Source organism: Struthio camelus, chromosome 5 (genome assembly GCF_040807025.1).
Source record: "Struthio camelus isolate bStrCam1 chromosome 5, bStrCam1.hap1, whole genome shotgun sequence".
Classification (NCBI taxonomy): Eukaryota; Metazoa; Chordata; class Aves; order Struthioniformes; family Struthionidae; genus Struthio; species Struthio camelus.
Window position 1 is genome coordinate 72,282,079 of NC_090946.1, and position 16,551 is coordinate 72,298,629.

At 38.4% G+C, this 16,551-nt stretch overlaps 1 protein-coding gene across 24 annotated transcripts in view; it reads left to right on the forward strand.

Annotated features, from left to right (window-relative positions):
* MARK3 (microtubule affinity regulating kinase 3) overlaps positions 1 to 16,551 on the forward strand; it is a 65,348-nt gene that overhangs the window by 12,236 nt on the left and 36,561 nt on the right. For all 24 annotated transcript variants that reach the window (XM_068947161.1, XM_068947162.1, XM_068947178.1 and 21 more), the window contains 4 exons: positions 1,685 to 1,876; positions 8,043 to 8,096; positions 15,294 to 15,342; positions 16,024 to 16,089. In XM_068947161.1, coding sequence (XP_068803262.1) covers positions 1,685 to 1,876; positions 8,043 to 8,096; positions 15,294 to 15,342; positions 16,024 to 16,089 — 361 coding nt within the window. The remainder of the gene's footprint in view (positions 1 to 1,684; positions 1,877 to 8,042; positions 8,097 to 15,293; positions 15,343 to 16,023; positions 16,090 to 16,551) is intronic.

Consider the following 16,551-nt stretch of genomic DNA (forward strand, 5'->3'; position numbering starts at 1 on the left):
TCAGATTAACAAAACAAAAAACTTAAGATATCAGAGCATATGGCAACAAGGTTACATCAGGTTATTAAGTAGAGTACAGCATTTGCCAAATGTCAGACAGCACGTATGTGTTCATTTGTGCCTGCACCATGATGGTTAGCTGTTTAGTTATGATCTCGCATCCCTATGTTGCCATGATTTTCAGACTGAGTTATACTCTGTGCCAGATTTTTGGCTGTCCGTGCTGGACTTCAGCAATAGGAGTAGAAGAGCTACAGCTAGCACAAAAAGGAGTTGGAGGGATAGATAGCTGAATAGGAGGCCATTTGTGGCTGGAACAAGGAGCATGGAAAGTTAAGTGATGGAAGGAACAGAGGGAGTGCAGGACAAACAGATAATATTTTACTACCATGTATGAAACAGACCTCATGGAATAAGAGAAAGCTATTGGGATATTCAGAGGAACTTTGAAGTTCTCTCTAAGCAAGTACCTAGTTAAGTTTAGGAAGAGATTGAAGTGGAAACAGGGTTCGTTGACGTTTGGGTTAAGCAAAGATTTAATTGAGGCAAATACTTCTAGATGAATATAATTGCTTCAGAGATGTATACAATCAACAGTACAAAGAATCAGCAAGGATAGTTGGAAAATTTAGTGTTTTAAGAAGGGGGAAGAGTTAAACGGGAATATGTTCTGCTTTCTCTCTTAAGTCTACTCTGCATGTCTTTAGGCAGACAACAAGATCCTGGAACTCTGGGATGTCAGTAAATTTAGCCTATAATCTTCTATGTAACCATACGTTTGCTCCAGCTGATTACTGAGCATTTCTAGCTAATACTTTAATTAGTGAAGTTGGTGTATTGACCTCAGGCATGAGTTGAGAGCTGAGGGAGATGAGGGAGACCTACTCTTTCAGAAACAAGCACTCTATCAGTAAATGAAAAAGTGTTTTACTGTTATCTTAACCGTATGATCTAATGAATAAATAAAGAATGATGTAGCTGTAATATGTACCCATTCATTTATACAATTAATATATATTCAGAGAAATTAAACAAAAGGAATTTAACAGATCCAGCATGAATCTCGGATCTCACTAACAGGTGGTCAGCCAATTAGTATCTGAGGTTTCTATATGATCGGGATCAGTAAGCTTTCTTGCCTTGTTCTCTAGAACAGCTTGGGCATTTTCAGACAATAAGTTATTTAGGATCAGAGGCTCAGTGCAAGAGGGAAATCCTCTCTAAGAGGAACTTCTTTATTATTTTATCAGTAATATTAAACTGTATAAGGATGAATGTTTTACTGTCTCTACTTTTGGAAAATCTTTGTTTACGTCTCCTTTCAAAAGTCTTTCCCGCTCCAGTTAGGTAAAGTAGTGCAACCAGGAAATAACGTCAAACACCTCCATATCCCATAACACTAATTTTGCAGTTCATGTAAGTTAGGGAAAATGCTTAATTATTCTTGTGATTCAGCTATAGTTCTACTTGGTCTTTACTAGGTTATAGGTCATGAAATAGATATCGTGTTGTGATCCGAGAACCTCTTTAGAGTCTGTGTTAGAGTAAAGTTCAATGAGACCCTGCAGTTTGAATTGGATCCTTTGAAGGTTTCTTCAGAGGAGTTGCTAATGTTTTTGAATGTTGTATACTTGTGTGTTTTGTCTTCATTTCTCAATCTTATCTGTGTATGTTTTTGTTGTAGCACACATCCCATGGAGATGGACGCCAGGAAGTTTCCTCTCGAACTGGGCGCTCTGGAGCTCGTTGCAGGAATTCTATAGCTTCCTGCGCAGATGAACAGCCACATATTGGAAATTATAGACTTCTTAAAACCATTGGAAAGGGAAATTTTGCAAAAGTGAAACTGGCAAGACACATCCTTACTGGCAGAGAGGTAAAGTGGTAGAGATGTAAACAGCAGAGAATTGCAGTACGTCTGAATGTTCTCTTAGACTAGTATCCTCAAAGTCTGAATATTAAGGTTTTTTGTTTTTTTTTTTTTTTTTAACTAGAGAGCATTGCCACTGTTGTGGGAAAAAATAGAAAACTGGGTTCTCTTTTTATCAGTGATCGCAAAGCAGTTTTCAATCATCTCTCAATTTTGTATTTTTGTCAAGTCTCTATTCAAATGAACTGTGTTCAAGTTTGCTACTAGAATTCCATCCTAGATTCTTCGTTCCCCAAAAAGGGCAAAATGTATAGCAATTAAATAGGCTCTCTGGAAAGACTGATTCTTAGCACATCTATGCTGCACAGTTCAGGGCCGCACAGCAGGTGCAAGCAGGAATGGAAATGAATATACTTTCTTGACTGTGGTGCTCTGCTCAGCTCTGTGAAGGAAATATTGTGCTTGGGTGAGTCAGAGGTATCATCCCAGAATGGCCTGCTAGTATCGGCAGTGCTGGACTGCCTTGGGACATTCCAGTTTGCCCGGCCCTGGATTGTGTCTCTCTTGCTCTGTAAAGTGTGGTGTAGACAAGCCATCTCTTGTATCTGTTCATAGTGTCTAACAGAGCTCCATAATTAGCTTCTGCATGCCACTGCAATGTAATTAATAACTTCCATCTGATGAGGGTTCTGATTTGTCAGCTGTATTCCTCTTTGCTTGGTACAAAAGGTGTTTCTTGTTGCCGTTCTTACTAAGAGCAATTCTACATACTGCAAGATGGAGAAACAACTTGTAGCCCAAGTGCTTGCTCAACTTTTCTAATGAAATAAAGGCTTGTTGACATCAGCCAGGACTTTTAAGGAAAGCTAAGTGGCCGCAGAGTTTTAGGTGAATTTCTTTTTGAGTTAATATGGAATCAGGAGCACTGGAAGCAACTGAAGGATCATCGTTTTGGCAGAATTATTGGGAGGGTGTTTTTTTTTTTTCTTCTAGTTTTGGTGATCAGTTATCTCATGATATTAAAATTAGTGCTGATTTCTAGACAAAGCTTCTATTCATTTGCTTTCCACTTAAGTCCCCTTCTTCTTTACTGATATCTAACACAGGAAACGCAAGTACTTGGTTAGTACTTAATTGCTGCTATTATAGGCCTGGGTGGTGAAGATAAGTGTCATGTGGCCTATTTGGGGCTTTTGTCACGCTTTGCTTTGCAAAAATTGAAGCACAGTTTTGTTCTCTTTTTTCTTTAATGCACATAACTGTGTGTTAACCTTGAATTCAGTACTTTTGATTGAAACTTCAGCAAATAATGTGAAAGTGTAAAATCCTTGGCCAGATTCGTAAAGATTTGGATGTTAACTTTCTGTAACTCTCATGGAATAGATCTCATGTAATCAAGTCAGAGCATAAATACTTTCCAGGATCTAGACATTGTTCCTGGTAACCTGGAATGAGAGGCATCCCTTTGAAGGGAACGCTTAAGTATATTCCTGTAAAACTAGCTCAAGGTATTTTAAACTTGTTTCCCCTGTGTAAGAGGGATGTGTAAAGTTTTCTCTTCCTGCTTAGGTGAACTATACTGCATTGATGATAATTACACATTTTAGATGTGTATGACCAGAAATGTTCACAATATGCTGGATAACCATTTCCAGTGTCCTTAATTTATCCTTACCCTTACAGAAGTACTTATCTGATCCATCTTAAAATTGTATCTACCTCTTTCATGGTAGTCACTTTGAGTTTTTTCACTGTGATCAGTAGCTGTACCTTGTACTTTGTAGTGCTGAATCTCACTTTCTTTGCTAACTGTAGTCTGCAAGGTTGTTTATATCGATTTTCTATTGTACTTGGTAATGCTTCTTAACTCTTTCAACAGACTTACCAGTATGGTTTGACTTCCTGCGCCCAGGTCACTGATACAGATATTAACCAAATTGGTCCGAAGTCTAATTCTTGAGAAGCTTATTACTTGTTTATTTCCAGCCTGAAATCTCTTTACCCAGTTTTCTTAAATGAAAAAAATCTCAACCTACGTTTCAACTTACTGAGTTCAATAGTTTCCATGTGTCCTCACAGATGGGGCTTTACTATAGTCAGGATAGTTGTATCTGCTGTGTTCCGATCTTTATTCAGAGAATGGACACAGTTAACTGCAGGAAAATATGTTGCATTTTATCCATTCTCTCCATTTCTCTAATTTTTCCCTGCAAATCTTGAGCTAAAGAATTTTGTGGTAGTTGGGTCTGCTAGAAGGCTTTCAAATGCCTTCTTCACTTCCCCTCCCCCCTTTAAAAAAAAAATTAAGTGTGAAATCTGATAATTTATATTCCTGTGCTGCCGTTTTCACGTGCTAGATGTTAGAAAGCTCTGCTACTTTTTTTTTTTTTTTTAAATACACCACTCTTAAGAAGTCTAGGTTAATTTTCTCAGTCTTGCCTCAGAGTACGTTCATCTCTCTGAATTTCTTTCACCTTAAAATTTTTGGTTTTGCATACTCATTCCTGCTGGTGATCCTGTTTTTTGCTCCTTTTTTTTCCAACCTATATATGGAAACCTAAAATAAAATACTTAGTTTTGGGTGTCGTGCTTAAATTAACTTTCATTTCTACCATATTCTTGTTGAATTTTGACCTCGCTTATCTTCTTGTCCTTGTTACCTGTGTGGCTATTCTTAATGTCTTTTGGAAAGGTCTAGTTCAGTTTCACTTTATGGCAATTCTCTCTTAATGTCTCTGTGCTGATTAGCTTCTTAATCATGCAGCAGATCCATACTTTTCTGTTGTTTTTTGCAGGGGTGGGAGGAGGGTATGTTTGTTTTAAGCGTTCTTCTGGGGTAGTTCCTACATCTGAAGCCCTTCCCTCCAAATTTTCCTGTTGCTTGAGATATAGGTCTCATGTTTCCAGCTGGAGTGGGTTCCAGGACTGCTTTATGCTTCCGTCTTTAGCACGTACCTGCAAAGATGCATAATGAGAGTCTACCCTCGAGTTACAGAAAGGGAGAAATGTGCAGTCCATCGGGGAGGATCAGAAAACAAGCCTGACTGGGGTGTTCTGGCCGAGGAGTGCGTGGCTTTCTGTTCGCTGCAAAGGTTTCGAGGGTTAGCTTCACCACACTAAATCTGGCATTTGGAAATAACCCTCCTCTGAGCTCCTCTTTCTAGTAGACTATTTTTTTTGTAGTCCATTTACCCTTTTGAAATCAAGGATCTTCATTGTAAATCTGCTCTTGTTAATTCTTTGACTTTTGTTAATTCTTTGATGTCTTGCGTTTTCTGTTGTAACTTTTCAAAGGTTATTTTCTCTGACAAATTTTCCATACTTGTCAAAATTAATCTAAAAGATAAAACTACCTTTTACTGTTTTTAAGCTGGTTGGAATCACAGCCAAAATTATATGGACCCTTCTGTTTGTTAGAGGCGCGTGTTCAGTCAATATCCAGGAAGTTCAAGTTTCCTGCTAAGACAGAATTTGCTCAGAATTCTTGCAGGATCCAAATCTGACTCGAAGAAATCTATTCTCCTTCTCCCCCCCCCCCCACCCCCAATTGAAAAAGAAGTCAAATCTAAGAGGGAGAAAATAATAATCTGAGTGGTAGCAATTTGGCCAGGTTGCTCACAGTGTCTCAACTTTTTTTCTGAGTGCTTTAATAACTCCTGCGTTCCAGCTATGTAGGAGGAATGTCTCAAGTGTTGTTACTGTGAATGGTGGAAGCAAAGCTAATTTTAATTCTACTAATATTCTCACATAGAATATCATGACTGATGTTGCAGAGTAATGATGTAGGTGGACTTGCATTCTTTCAGTGTTGGCCACAGCACTCCATACTTGACATTTTTCCAGATTTGCTTTGTGTACAGAGAGCAGAATCTCTGCTTTAGAAGGCAATTTGATGCTTCATTAACTATGCTTAGTAAAACAGAGGATTTTCTTTCTCAAGCTTGTCAGGAATATTCTTGGGGGCAGGCTCCTGTTGCTTGTAATTTGGAGACCTTATCACGGGGCCTGAATTTGTTCCCTGTTCTCATCACTTCAGTTTCTCAAAGTCAGCATTAACATGTTGTACTTTCAGTGTTCATGCAGATAGGAAATCTCTAAATTCATCCTGTCTTTAAGGTTATATTTAGTGCACTGAACAATCATGCAGATCTACCTTTCAGAACACTGAGGTGTGTACCGTTGCTGTATCTCCAGGGCTGAAATTGTTTGCCAATGTCAGACACCTCTCTTTTCATCTGGCGCCAGTGCACAGAGGCACTGTTTTGCAGGAACCCAATGCCTTAAGACTTCATGGACTGAAGCAGCTTTTTAACGTCTTTCAGAAGTCTTTCAAAGCTCATCAAAATTAGTGTGGCTCACAACACGAATGTAACTTGTTCTCTGAGTAGAATATGCTTAAAGCAAACAGCTGTGTTCTGTGGCATAGTTAGTCTTGAGACACCACATAATTTTAAAATAACGTTATCCTCTGCTCAAAAAGGCAGTGGTCATTCTACATGCAGTCTGGTTTTAAGAGGTTGCAGAAAGTAAATAACTTTGAACTGTTCCCACCCAGGTAACAACAGGCAGAAAGGTAGAGATAAAATCTCTCTTGGTTTCGTACACAGCTGCGAATATAAAAATACCTATTGCTTAATGTTCTATTTTTGAAGTGATTTCTCAAGGTTTTGTAGTGGAATTTTGCCTCGGGAAATGCAGTGATCTTTAATTTTAATAGCATGCATTAGAAGAAAATATTCCCAAACAAAAATATTCTTAGACAGCCTCTCAGTGCCGTCTCACCATATGTTGCATCTTGAGCAGCTCAAAATAAATCTTGAATTTCAGTTTCAGGAGACCCCATATCTGTTATATAATTCCCGGATGTACCCAAACGTTGAACGCTGTGTTCTCCTCTGACTCTCTCCGTCATGATGTTCCATCCCTCCGTGTGTTTCTGCACTTGAATGGAGGGGAATAAGTTTGCTTTGTTGTAATGTATTCTTCATTCCATATGTTTCCAACCCCAAGTTCAATGAGAAGGCAGAGATGGCACCAAGTGATGCAGGGAAAAGGGAGCTGTGGCATAGGAAGGAGCAGTCTCTACTATTTGAGCCAAAAGTTCAAGGAAAATTGAGAGCCCCTGCCTTGTGCCAGTAAGATATTATAATCAGCTGAGTTGCAGCATCCTGCTTCTTTGAGAGGCACCGTCTCCTTGGCTCCTGCTGAGTTTCTCCTGGTATGTTTAGCCTCTAATTTAGGAAGGAAAAATACCAATTGGCATGTAATCCTAGGAAGATTCCCACTTCCTGTTCTAATTCATTTTGTATTGAAATTGCATTGCATTGGGGTTCATTGCTGCTGCCCGTTCATTGTCTTAAACCTTCAAGTTCTAATTGGTACTGAGTTTCTCTTTTGATTATTTTGTGAAATTTTTATTTTGTTCTTTGGCATTTCTATGCAGTATTTACTGAGAAGATGAAAACCAGTGAAGGAATGCGCTTTTCCAAATGGTTGCAATACAGTCCATCGGTCTTTGTTAACGCAAAAGTGATATTTCTTTTCACATCTAGTAGGGAACAAATTGATTCAAATATGCAGTGAATTTCCAAAGGTGAACTTAGTTCTTGCAAAATTTGTGTGGCATTACTTTCAGTCTACTATGAAATTTATGCTTTTAAAATCATCTTCACAAATTGACGCTCACAGTTACTATGCACGGTTCACAGTTGCATATTCTGCAGTGTAATTATACTCTGTAAATATAATCTGTAGGCACACTGCTCTCTATCATGTTGCTATCTAGTATTATAAGTTCCATTTTAATATATTGCTTTATCCACTGTAATATAACATGGTGTAGTATAATATAATGTAGTATATAATGCATATATAAAATATATGTTATGGTCTTACGTCAAGCAAAAGACTAAGTGAGCTTCTCTCTTAGTAACCTTAAAATACTAGGGTTTTTTCCACTCTCTTGTTTAGTGTGTTGCGGTGGAACTAAATTGTCCTTGAAGCATTAATTCCAAATGCTTGCAGATTAAAACAGAGTACCAGTACATAATTTTCTGAAGAAACTTTTTTTGGTCATTTTCATGTTTTCCATTTCTGTTACTAGGCCTGTGCATCTTGTAACATGGCTACAGTTGTTCATACTGAAAATATTGATTGTTAATTCTTCCTCTAGGTTGCCATAAAAATAATTGACAAAACACAGCTGAATCCAACTAGTCTACAAAAGGTAGGTTCTTGCATTTAATCTTTCCACTGTTTTGTAACTTGTTTCTTTCACCGTCTCCTTCTATTAACCCTGAGTGCCTGTGCTGGAGAATCTGAAGCATTACATACCTTGCGCACGTTTGACTATTTCATAACTGGATTTGCAACAGACACTTTTTTGACAGCCCTGCAGTTGTTCAAGGTGCATATATGGTTTTATAGATGAGTTTGTACAGAGGTGTAAACTGAGAAAAGTGTTGCTAGCTCCTTTTATTTAAGTTAATGAAATATCCCGAGAAGTAAACAGAGTAAGATGTCATCTGGCTTCCTTTGTCTCTAAAGCACAGTTTAACTCCGTAGAGAGGATGTTTGTGGTTTGGTGTCATGCCCCCATGTCTCTCTCATGCTGGTCGTTTTGTTAAATTTACAAATACAAAGCTTGTTCTGTCCTCTGAAATGGACCCTGAAAATACTGCCTCTGGACTGAAGGCTAAACATTTATCTATGCCTTTCACATAGTTTCCAGCAGAAAAGGTGCTGCAATTTTGGGGAAGGAATTTGAGCGTGGCTATTCTGTTTTTTCCCTCTAGCCTCAGTTGTTTTGTGTGCTGTTTGTGTGCTGTATAGCCTTATCTAGTTTAGCAAGTAGTGATACTCTTTCATCAAGCAAGCTAGTCTGCTGTGGAGTGCCTGCAGGAAGTACATTTAAATGTCACTTTTACCTAGGGCTTTTCTAACTCCGTCCGTTCTTTTAAGTGCTGCAGTCAAAGGCTTTTCATTTACTTTTTTTTTTTTTTTTAAATCAAAGTATGCAAAAACTCTATGCGATGTTTCTGTTCGAGAGAATACCCAGAACTTACCTGCAAACAAAATTAAATTGCATAACCAGAGTAAATTGAATAATACACACATTTGGATTTTATGCAAATACTAAAAAGATCACAGAACTATGCGTTCTTATCAAAATTAAAGCTGCAAAGGAATTTGGAAAAATACACAAGTTCTTACATTGTCTGACTGGATTAAGAGACAAAGAATAACCTATAGAAGAAAGACTCTGAGTCTTCCAAGTAGGTAGCAACTTCAGTACTTCCTAGCGACTCTTCAGGCTATGTAAAAGGAGATAGTATTTCCAGTTTTCTCACAAGTTTTTTCAACTTAATCTTTTTGGTAATATCTGGGAAAACAGAGAGGAACTAAAATGCAAATTAGGCAATATAGTAAGTTAGATAAAGTTAATTGATTTGGCATCTGTGTGCAAATCAACACCTAATAAATTGTGCTAACTGCTTGGAGCATTTTGAAGAGAAACAAAAGTCTGGTAAGAAGGGGAGGGACCGTGGATCGGAATAAAAATGGTCAGAGGAAAAGTAGAGAGGGGTAGTGTTTTCAGGGAAAAACATAAAATGTTACTTTTTCAGGTGGTGTTACGTGGAGATTGTGCCTTAATGCTAGCTTGAGCTGATAGGCACAAAGCAAACCTTTTATGAGTTACAGGAGGGCAGTTGGCAAAACCACTAGTCAGAAGTGTGCTTGCTGACTCTTTGGTTCCTGGTTTCCAGCCTGTTCGGTTTCCGCTCACGTGTGTCTCAGTTGTCACTTCATTTTTATTCAAAATTTATACAATTACATTTTAAAATGTGATTTGTAAATTGGTCCACTGCTAGGCACTTCTGAGCATCCGTGACTTTTTTCCTTCTTAAATGGGAGTCTGGAGGCTTAGTACAAAATAGTGGGGTAAAACTCAGATCAAAGTTGGGGAGTGAAATTGCTAATTTGTTCACTTCTGTAAGGTCGTTTGGCATATGAACACAGAAGGTGGTCTGGGAAGAGGTAACGTTAGTGTTCTCAGTTTGGAAATGGAAAGTCACTTAATTTTAAGCGCCTGCTTGTTGTGGTAAACGGAATAAAGGCAGACTTTAATACACAATGCAGTACTTAACCAGTTTTTGCTTCATCAAGGCTTTTTGAAACCTATTCCGCAAACTTTTTCCCCCGGTAGTGTCAGCAGTGTCATTCTCTCGGTGTATTTGAAGCAAGCTACTCATTTGTAGATTGAGGGGAAATGAAGATGGAAGTGCTGCTGACCGTGCGCTTTTGGAGGGAGTGATAAAATATTTGAGGTATGGTGGGGAGGGAAGGGCGGTACAGAGAAGAGGGACTGGTATATAATGTCTCAGCTGTGCTGTTGCTGCGTATCATATTCCACCTTAGGTGGTGAAAAGAATGGTGATTGACTTAATCTGCTGAGTTTGATCCTTTGTCTTGCATCTTCCACTCTAACACTTCTACTGCCAGAAGAAATTAACCTTGTGAAGGACCTGCCTTCTGTTCTAAAGCAGTAGCAGTCAGTTTGGCGCTGCAGTAAGCTGCTGGTGGCTGCAGGTTTGACAGCTAAATATTCAGCAGTGCAGTGCTTCACAGGAACAAGGGTTCTTGTCTGCTGCTTAGGAAGTCTGTGGTAGCCCCACGCAGCTACTCTTTAACTGTGGTTTTAGGACCTAATTAGTACTCTACTGCTTTTGCTTAGTGGAGAGGAAACTGTAATCGGTACTTCCCTGCTTTAAAAGAAAAGAGAATTCTTGGAGCTTTTTTCCCATGGTGGTGCTGTTAGTCATATTCATTATTCTCCAAAAATGTACTTGTGTACCCAGCCCCAGCGAATATCAATCTCGCTGGAAGCAAGTGTTGATGCTACGGTAGTTCACTTCCTCCTAGACCAAAAAAAGTGTGTTTGTGTTTTTATTTCCTTTTGATTAAGTAATTCCATTATGTGCAAGATTTTTACCAAGGCTCTGTAATAGCGCTAAATCACTTCTCATTTTCTTTTTTTAGAACTTGGCTCCTCAGCCAAATATTTTGATTGTTATGTGCAGATGTTTTTGCCACTTGTTTGGGCACCTTGTTTTGTAAGGCTTTAGAGTCCTTAAACCACATAATATGTACTGCGTGCTTTCTCACCCTTGGTCAATCAGTATTTTAAAAGATGCCAGGAAAGGATGAGAATTTAAAATGCACAGACATTCCTGATCGTAATGTATTTTGTCTGTGTTTTTGACTCACGATCTGTTTGTGGCAAATTTGTTCTTGTATTGTGTAAAGGCTTCCTGACTGAGGCTCCAATTATATATAGGGCATATCCAGTGACAAGTTATCAGGAGAAGCCTAATACACAGCTAAAGCTTGAGCTGGCTTAGGACAGTATCTTGTGAAAATCTTTCTGCCTTTGGGGGGATGGGGGCCAGGATATGTTAGAGCTCTGCCTCTGGCTAGTGTACTGACTTGCTCTTTAGCGAATGTTTACCATCTTCTATGTTTTTATAAACACTTGTGATTAAAAACTCTTGCATTATCTAATGCCGGAACCCTTCTATTTTGTCTGTCAACGTGTACAAAGAGAGTTAGCTTCAGGTTCCTTCTCCCAGCCCCTCGTCCTTGTAAGGAGTATGTTGGTGCGGTGGAGCTCAGGTAAAATTGGTACAGGGTTATTACGTGGCATGTGTCTGTGCTTCCGTGGCTAATTCTCTTTTTGTTCTGTTTGTCCGCTACCAGTGTTAATTAAATGTAACTCTTTCCATATATCTAACATGGCTTACAGTCAAAGGACCGGACAACAGCAAAGCTGAAAGCCATTTATTTTGTAGACTTAGGATGTTTGTCTTTGCTGAGAACTACTTGTAGAGCTCCTGTTGACTGAAACTGAGCTGTTCAACCAGTCAGGAGTAGTTTTTAATCTTTGTATTAGAAATCTAAACTGGTAAGTACAGTTTTAATAATCTGCCCTTATGGTCTTATTAAGACAAGTAAATTCTTACAGTCAAGAAAAATAATTTTCAACTTCTCAATTGAGAACCTTGATGTTATGTCTTGCTGCCCCGTCTTCGGTGCCCTATGTCGAAGGACCTCAGATGCAGGGATGGGGTTTTTCGTTTGTTTTCCGCATGATACCTGACTCTCTGAAGTGCACACTACAGTTCATTGAAGAAAGTGTGGAAATAGGAAGCACTTCACTTATCAAAAGTTGACGCACATAGTGGTTTTGGGGAATGAAATGTGGAAAACCTTTTTTTAAGTATACTTTCTGCTAGAGGAATAAGGCACTTTCAGAAAGAGAATGTAATACAATGTCAAGCATTTGTAAATGTTGCTGTTAAAGTTGTTCTCTGTGTCAAAATGCCAAACACAACATGCAAATGCCTTCAGATTGTGCTCCCTTAGTTGGTTTAAATAACTAACATTATTATTATAAAGTGTTTGGTGTTTGTATCTTATTATGAAGTACTTATATTTTGAATTTTCTCTAAATATAAGTACTTTTTTTGAAAAATACTTGTTTCTAGTCGCCCGCTTCAACAAAGGGCTGAGGTAGGAGCCGTTTATTGACGTACTTCAATAGGGTTAGCAATGTAGAGTAGTGGTCCTGTGGGCAAATTCGATGTTTAACCAGCCCGAAGTATGGTATGAGTTTAGTTACGTTATACTACCAAACCATGCTGTGTGCAATAAAGGAAGTAGCCAGCTCCAGCGGAGAAAGCCTTCTTTGTAAAAAGATTAGGTTAATGAGTATACTTAAATTTAGATTTAACTAGGCAAATTTTAGCCTAGTTCTTATTGTCTTATTCTGCATTGCCTTTGGCTGATTCTTCTTGTTTGGTGATACCTTTTTCCAGTTATGACTATGAGCCTTGATACTTATATTCCCATACTAAAACTTGTGAAACCACCTTTGTAGGTGGGTGAGGTGATGATGAATCGGCTAGTAGCTGAATAACAGCCAAGTTCTTCATCATGCGATAGTGGAATTGTACTTGGTACGAGTCTGACCCAACAGGCTTTGTTATTCAGGCTGTGTTTAAGCAGCTCGTCATCTAGCAAAGTGTCAGCCATAGACCTGGATAACGATTATAAAATGATTAAAAGCATTGGGGAACCAGTTTCCTTTTACTCTACATCCAGGTAGTGTGCCTGTAGTCATTGCAAAGGGAAGGAAGCCTCTTGGGCAGTTTAAAGAAGATTGCACCCCAAGTGTTAGCCTTACAGAGACATTGGAAAGGAAGAGAAAATAGCTAGAACTGGTCTTCAGATTGTGATTATTCTGCAGTTTGTTTTATTTAAAAGACACAAAGGCAGAAAGAGTTTATTTTGTTGGCCCTGGGGGTGGTTTTGTGTTTGTTTTCTATGTTTTTTTTTTTTTAATTTTGTATCTTTTTATTGAGTAACTGCACCTACTGATTTTTGAGTCATTAGAGATAAAGTGCAGATATCAAATATGACTACGTTTATGTGAAATCTGACCGGAGGGGAATCTTACAGGAGCATTTTTTGCTTTCTTACTGTTAGTAACAATGCTGTTATCTCTTACTTTGCAAAATCCTTTTTTTCTCTTGTCTGCATTCCTGGGGAGTTGCATACTTTCTTTCTGCTTCAGTCTCTGCGTTAAGTCCAGAATGAGCTGTTACTTTACTGGTGTTCCTGTAGAAGTTAGTGTTAGATTTATAATAAAACCACTTGATTGCTCCTCCTTTTTGAGGCATGCTTTCAGAAAATAATCAAGACTTGAGAAAGTCAACCATCTCGAGTCTTGGGCTGCCTCAACGGGGGGACTGCAGAGGGAAAACATATATTTATGTGTGTGTGTGTGTATGCGTTATATGTGTGTGTGCACGCACACGTCTACCATGTAGCATACTGCCTGAAAAGATACCTTTGTTTTTTTTCCCCCATCTGCTAAGCCTTTCAAGAGTGGCTGTAGGAAGATAAGATAATAGAAATTCAATAGTATTTGTACTTCATGGTTGTCGTGATAATTTTTTTTTTATCTTGGGTCTTTTTGGAGAGAAGCAAACAGGACTTCTTTTGTTTCTTTCACTATTAACCGGTTTTGTTTAAAGCTAAGTTTTATATTGCAGTAACAATGCAGGGGCATTTTACAGATTTAGCTTACGTTTTACGAAATCGCCTTTTGGAGAAGAGAATTTGCGAAGGTGAAAATAGTTAACAGCTGATCAGTAATAGACTTTGTTTTCATTAGTGGTTTGTTAGATGCATTTGCCATATTACAGTGCAGCTGTAGGAGGCCTACCCTGTGTGGTAGGTAAGGGAGCTGCACCAGCAGAAAACTTCTGGGTGGACTGTTTTTGTTTTGAGGAGTTCTGGTTTTGGTAAAGCTTTCTGTTAAATTCATTCCTTGTGAGTTGGTCCAGGTGAGCACCAACGCTTGCATAAAGGGAAGTAGTAGAAACCTGTCACATAGGAAGGTAGATGGTGAAAAGGGTGGAAGCAGGATGATCCCTTTCTACAGCAGTTAGATCAGCTTAATTGTGTTATGACATCCTACCCTTAAAGTAATGGTCTAATGTCAAGCATTTCTTCTGCCTACTAGGGTTTGTTTGGTCAGGAAAACACCATTTGTGTTTTGCCCCATTAATTTTGGCAAATACATTAGTGTGTTATCCTGGATCAGCAGTCTTAGAGGTTGGATGTCTGGCAACGAGAGATACTGAAACCATAGCGGCAAATCCCAGACTGTATGTTACTGTGCCTCAGTCATTGTAGAGTGACGCTTTTGAAGGGTCAAGAAGAAGCCTGGCCTCCCCATGTATGCTTAAAATTTGCTTGTTGTTGGTCTAGTTGAATAACACATTTCTGTATTGTAAGCAGCTGATTTTTCCCCTGCAAATTCCTGTGATATTGCATAGTAATTCCCTGGTGTGCTAGAAGATTGGGCTTTAATAACATACTGAAGAGTGCTGAATTCATGCCAATAATATAGCAAAGTGGTCTTCAAACTGTGCTCTATAGGGGGTTCATAAAGCTTTGAAAACTATTTTCTATAAAGAAGTTTTTTGTTTTCTTTTTTTTTTTTTTAAAAAAAGAGCATGATATGATATGTAGGGGCCAGGAAGAAGCTCTGTAGGTTTTTAATGGACTTTTGGCCCAAAAGCCTGAGAACGACAGATTTCACTGGTCTCCTGAGCTCTCTGGAGTGCTTTGTGTGGGTTTTTTTTCTGGGTTTGGGAGGGGTTCAGGGATTAAAAGAAGCAGGCTCTTAACTCCTCCTTCCAATATGCTTATTTCATGGACTTCACTGAAATGCTAATAGTACGTTTGCCTGTTGTGTTTAAAATTAAATAAGTAAATCGAAATAATCAGGCGTTAGGAAGAATGCCTGTTACCTATTACTTTTATTAACTCATTTCATGTTTTATGTTCATTTCAGCTCTTTAGAGAAGTGAGAATAATGAAGATCTTAAATCATCCAAATATAGGTACCTTGTTTCTTTCACATGCGTTTCTCCAGAGTTGGAAATTTAGCTTTTTCTCTGTTAAAATTGTTCTAGTATAAGTTTAATAGAAGATTTTGCACCAGAGATTAACTTACTGTAAAGCAGTAAGAAGTATTTTATCAGAGTTGTGGGGGTTTGGGGGGAGGGGGGCGGTTTGCACAGAACAGTTATTTAGATAGCTTTGTCGGTGCTGATGTTGCTCTTTCTGAGTGTAATGTTCGCTTTTCTCCTGACTTATGTTTTCATTAAAAATAAGTATATGCCAAAAACAAGCAGTGGTCAAGACTTTGTTAAAAATTGAGCGATTTAGCTGATGTGCTATTGTTACAGGACTGTGAACAGACAGATAACTTGTCACCATGTATGTCACTGCAGTGTGTTAAAGTGGCTGTTGCTGATGCTCAGGGTGGTGGAAGTCGTGGCTAATTTAGTTACTTTTGCCATGAAACTGAAGCAGAGTATTGTTTCATGACAAAATACTGTTCCTTGCGAGTTGACCGCATGTGATACAGCGTTTTCCAAATTGGACTATAAGAAAAAGCTTCTTCAGAGAAGTACTCTGGTATTGTCAGGCAGCAATTCTGAAAGAATCCCCTTTGGAGTTAGCTTAAAGCAATACTTCTGTAACTAGCTAACTGATTAATAAACGGCTTTCTTTTCTAGTGAAACTATTTGAAGTCATTGAAACTGAAAAAACTCTCTATTTAATAATGGAATATGCAAGTGGGGGTAAGTACCTCTCTGCTGTGACTACAAATGTAAACCAGTTGCTAAGTAATAGAAAGCACTTGTTTTCTTTGAAGTTTTTGCTTTCTTTTATTAAGCAAACATTAATGTCATGGTAGGGTAACGTTTTAGACAAAATGTTTTATATTCTCTGGGACTTTTTAAGGCTACGTATTATAACCTGTAAAACTGCACTCTGAACTTGTTGCAACTTAAAAACAGTTGCTCTGTTTTCCGCAATTGGAATTTAATCAGAATCTGTATTCAGCCCCAGATTGCTCCTGTCTACAACAAGTGTTAACTTCTAAAGTTTATTGTATTCAGTATTCTACCTCTAGTATTTTCATTCTCACAAGATACTGGCTGAAAACAGAGTCAGATGCAACATTTGCCATGTTTTTTTAGCTGCTGCTTACTAAAGCACCAGTACTTTTGGTTTTCAGATGTTGATGACATTTGACCTTT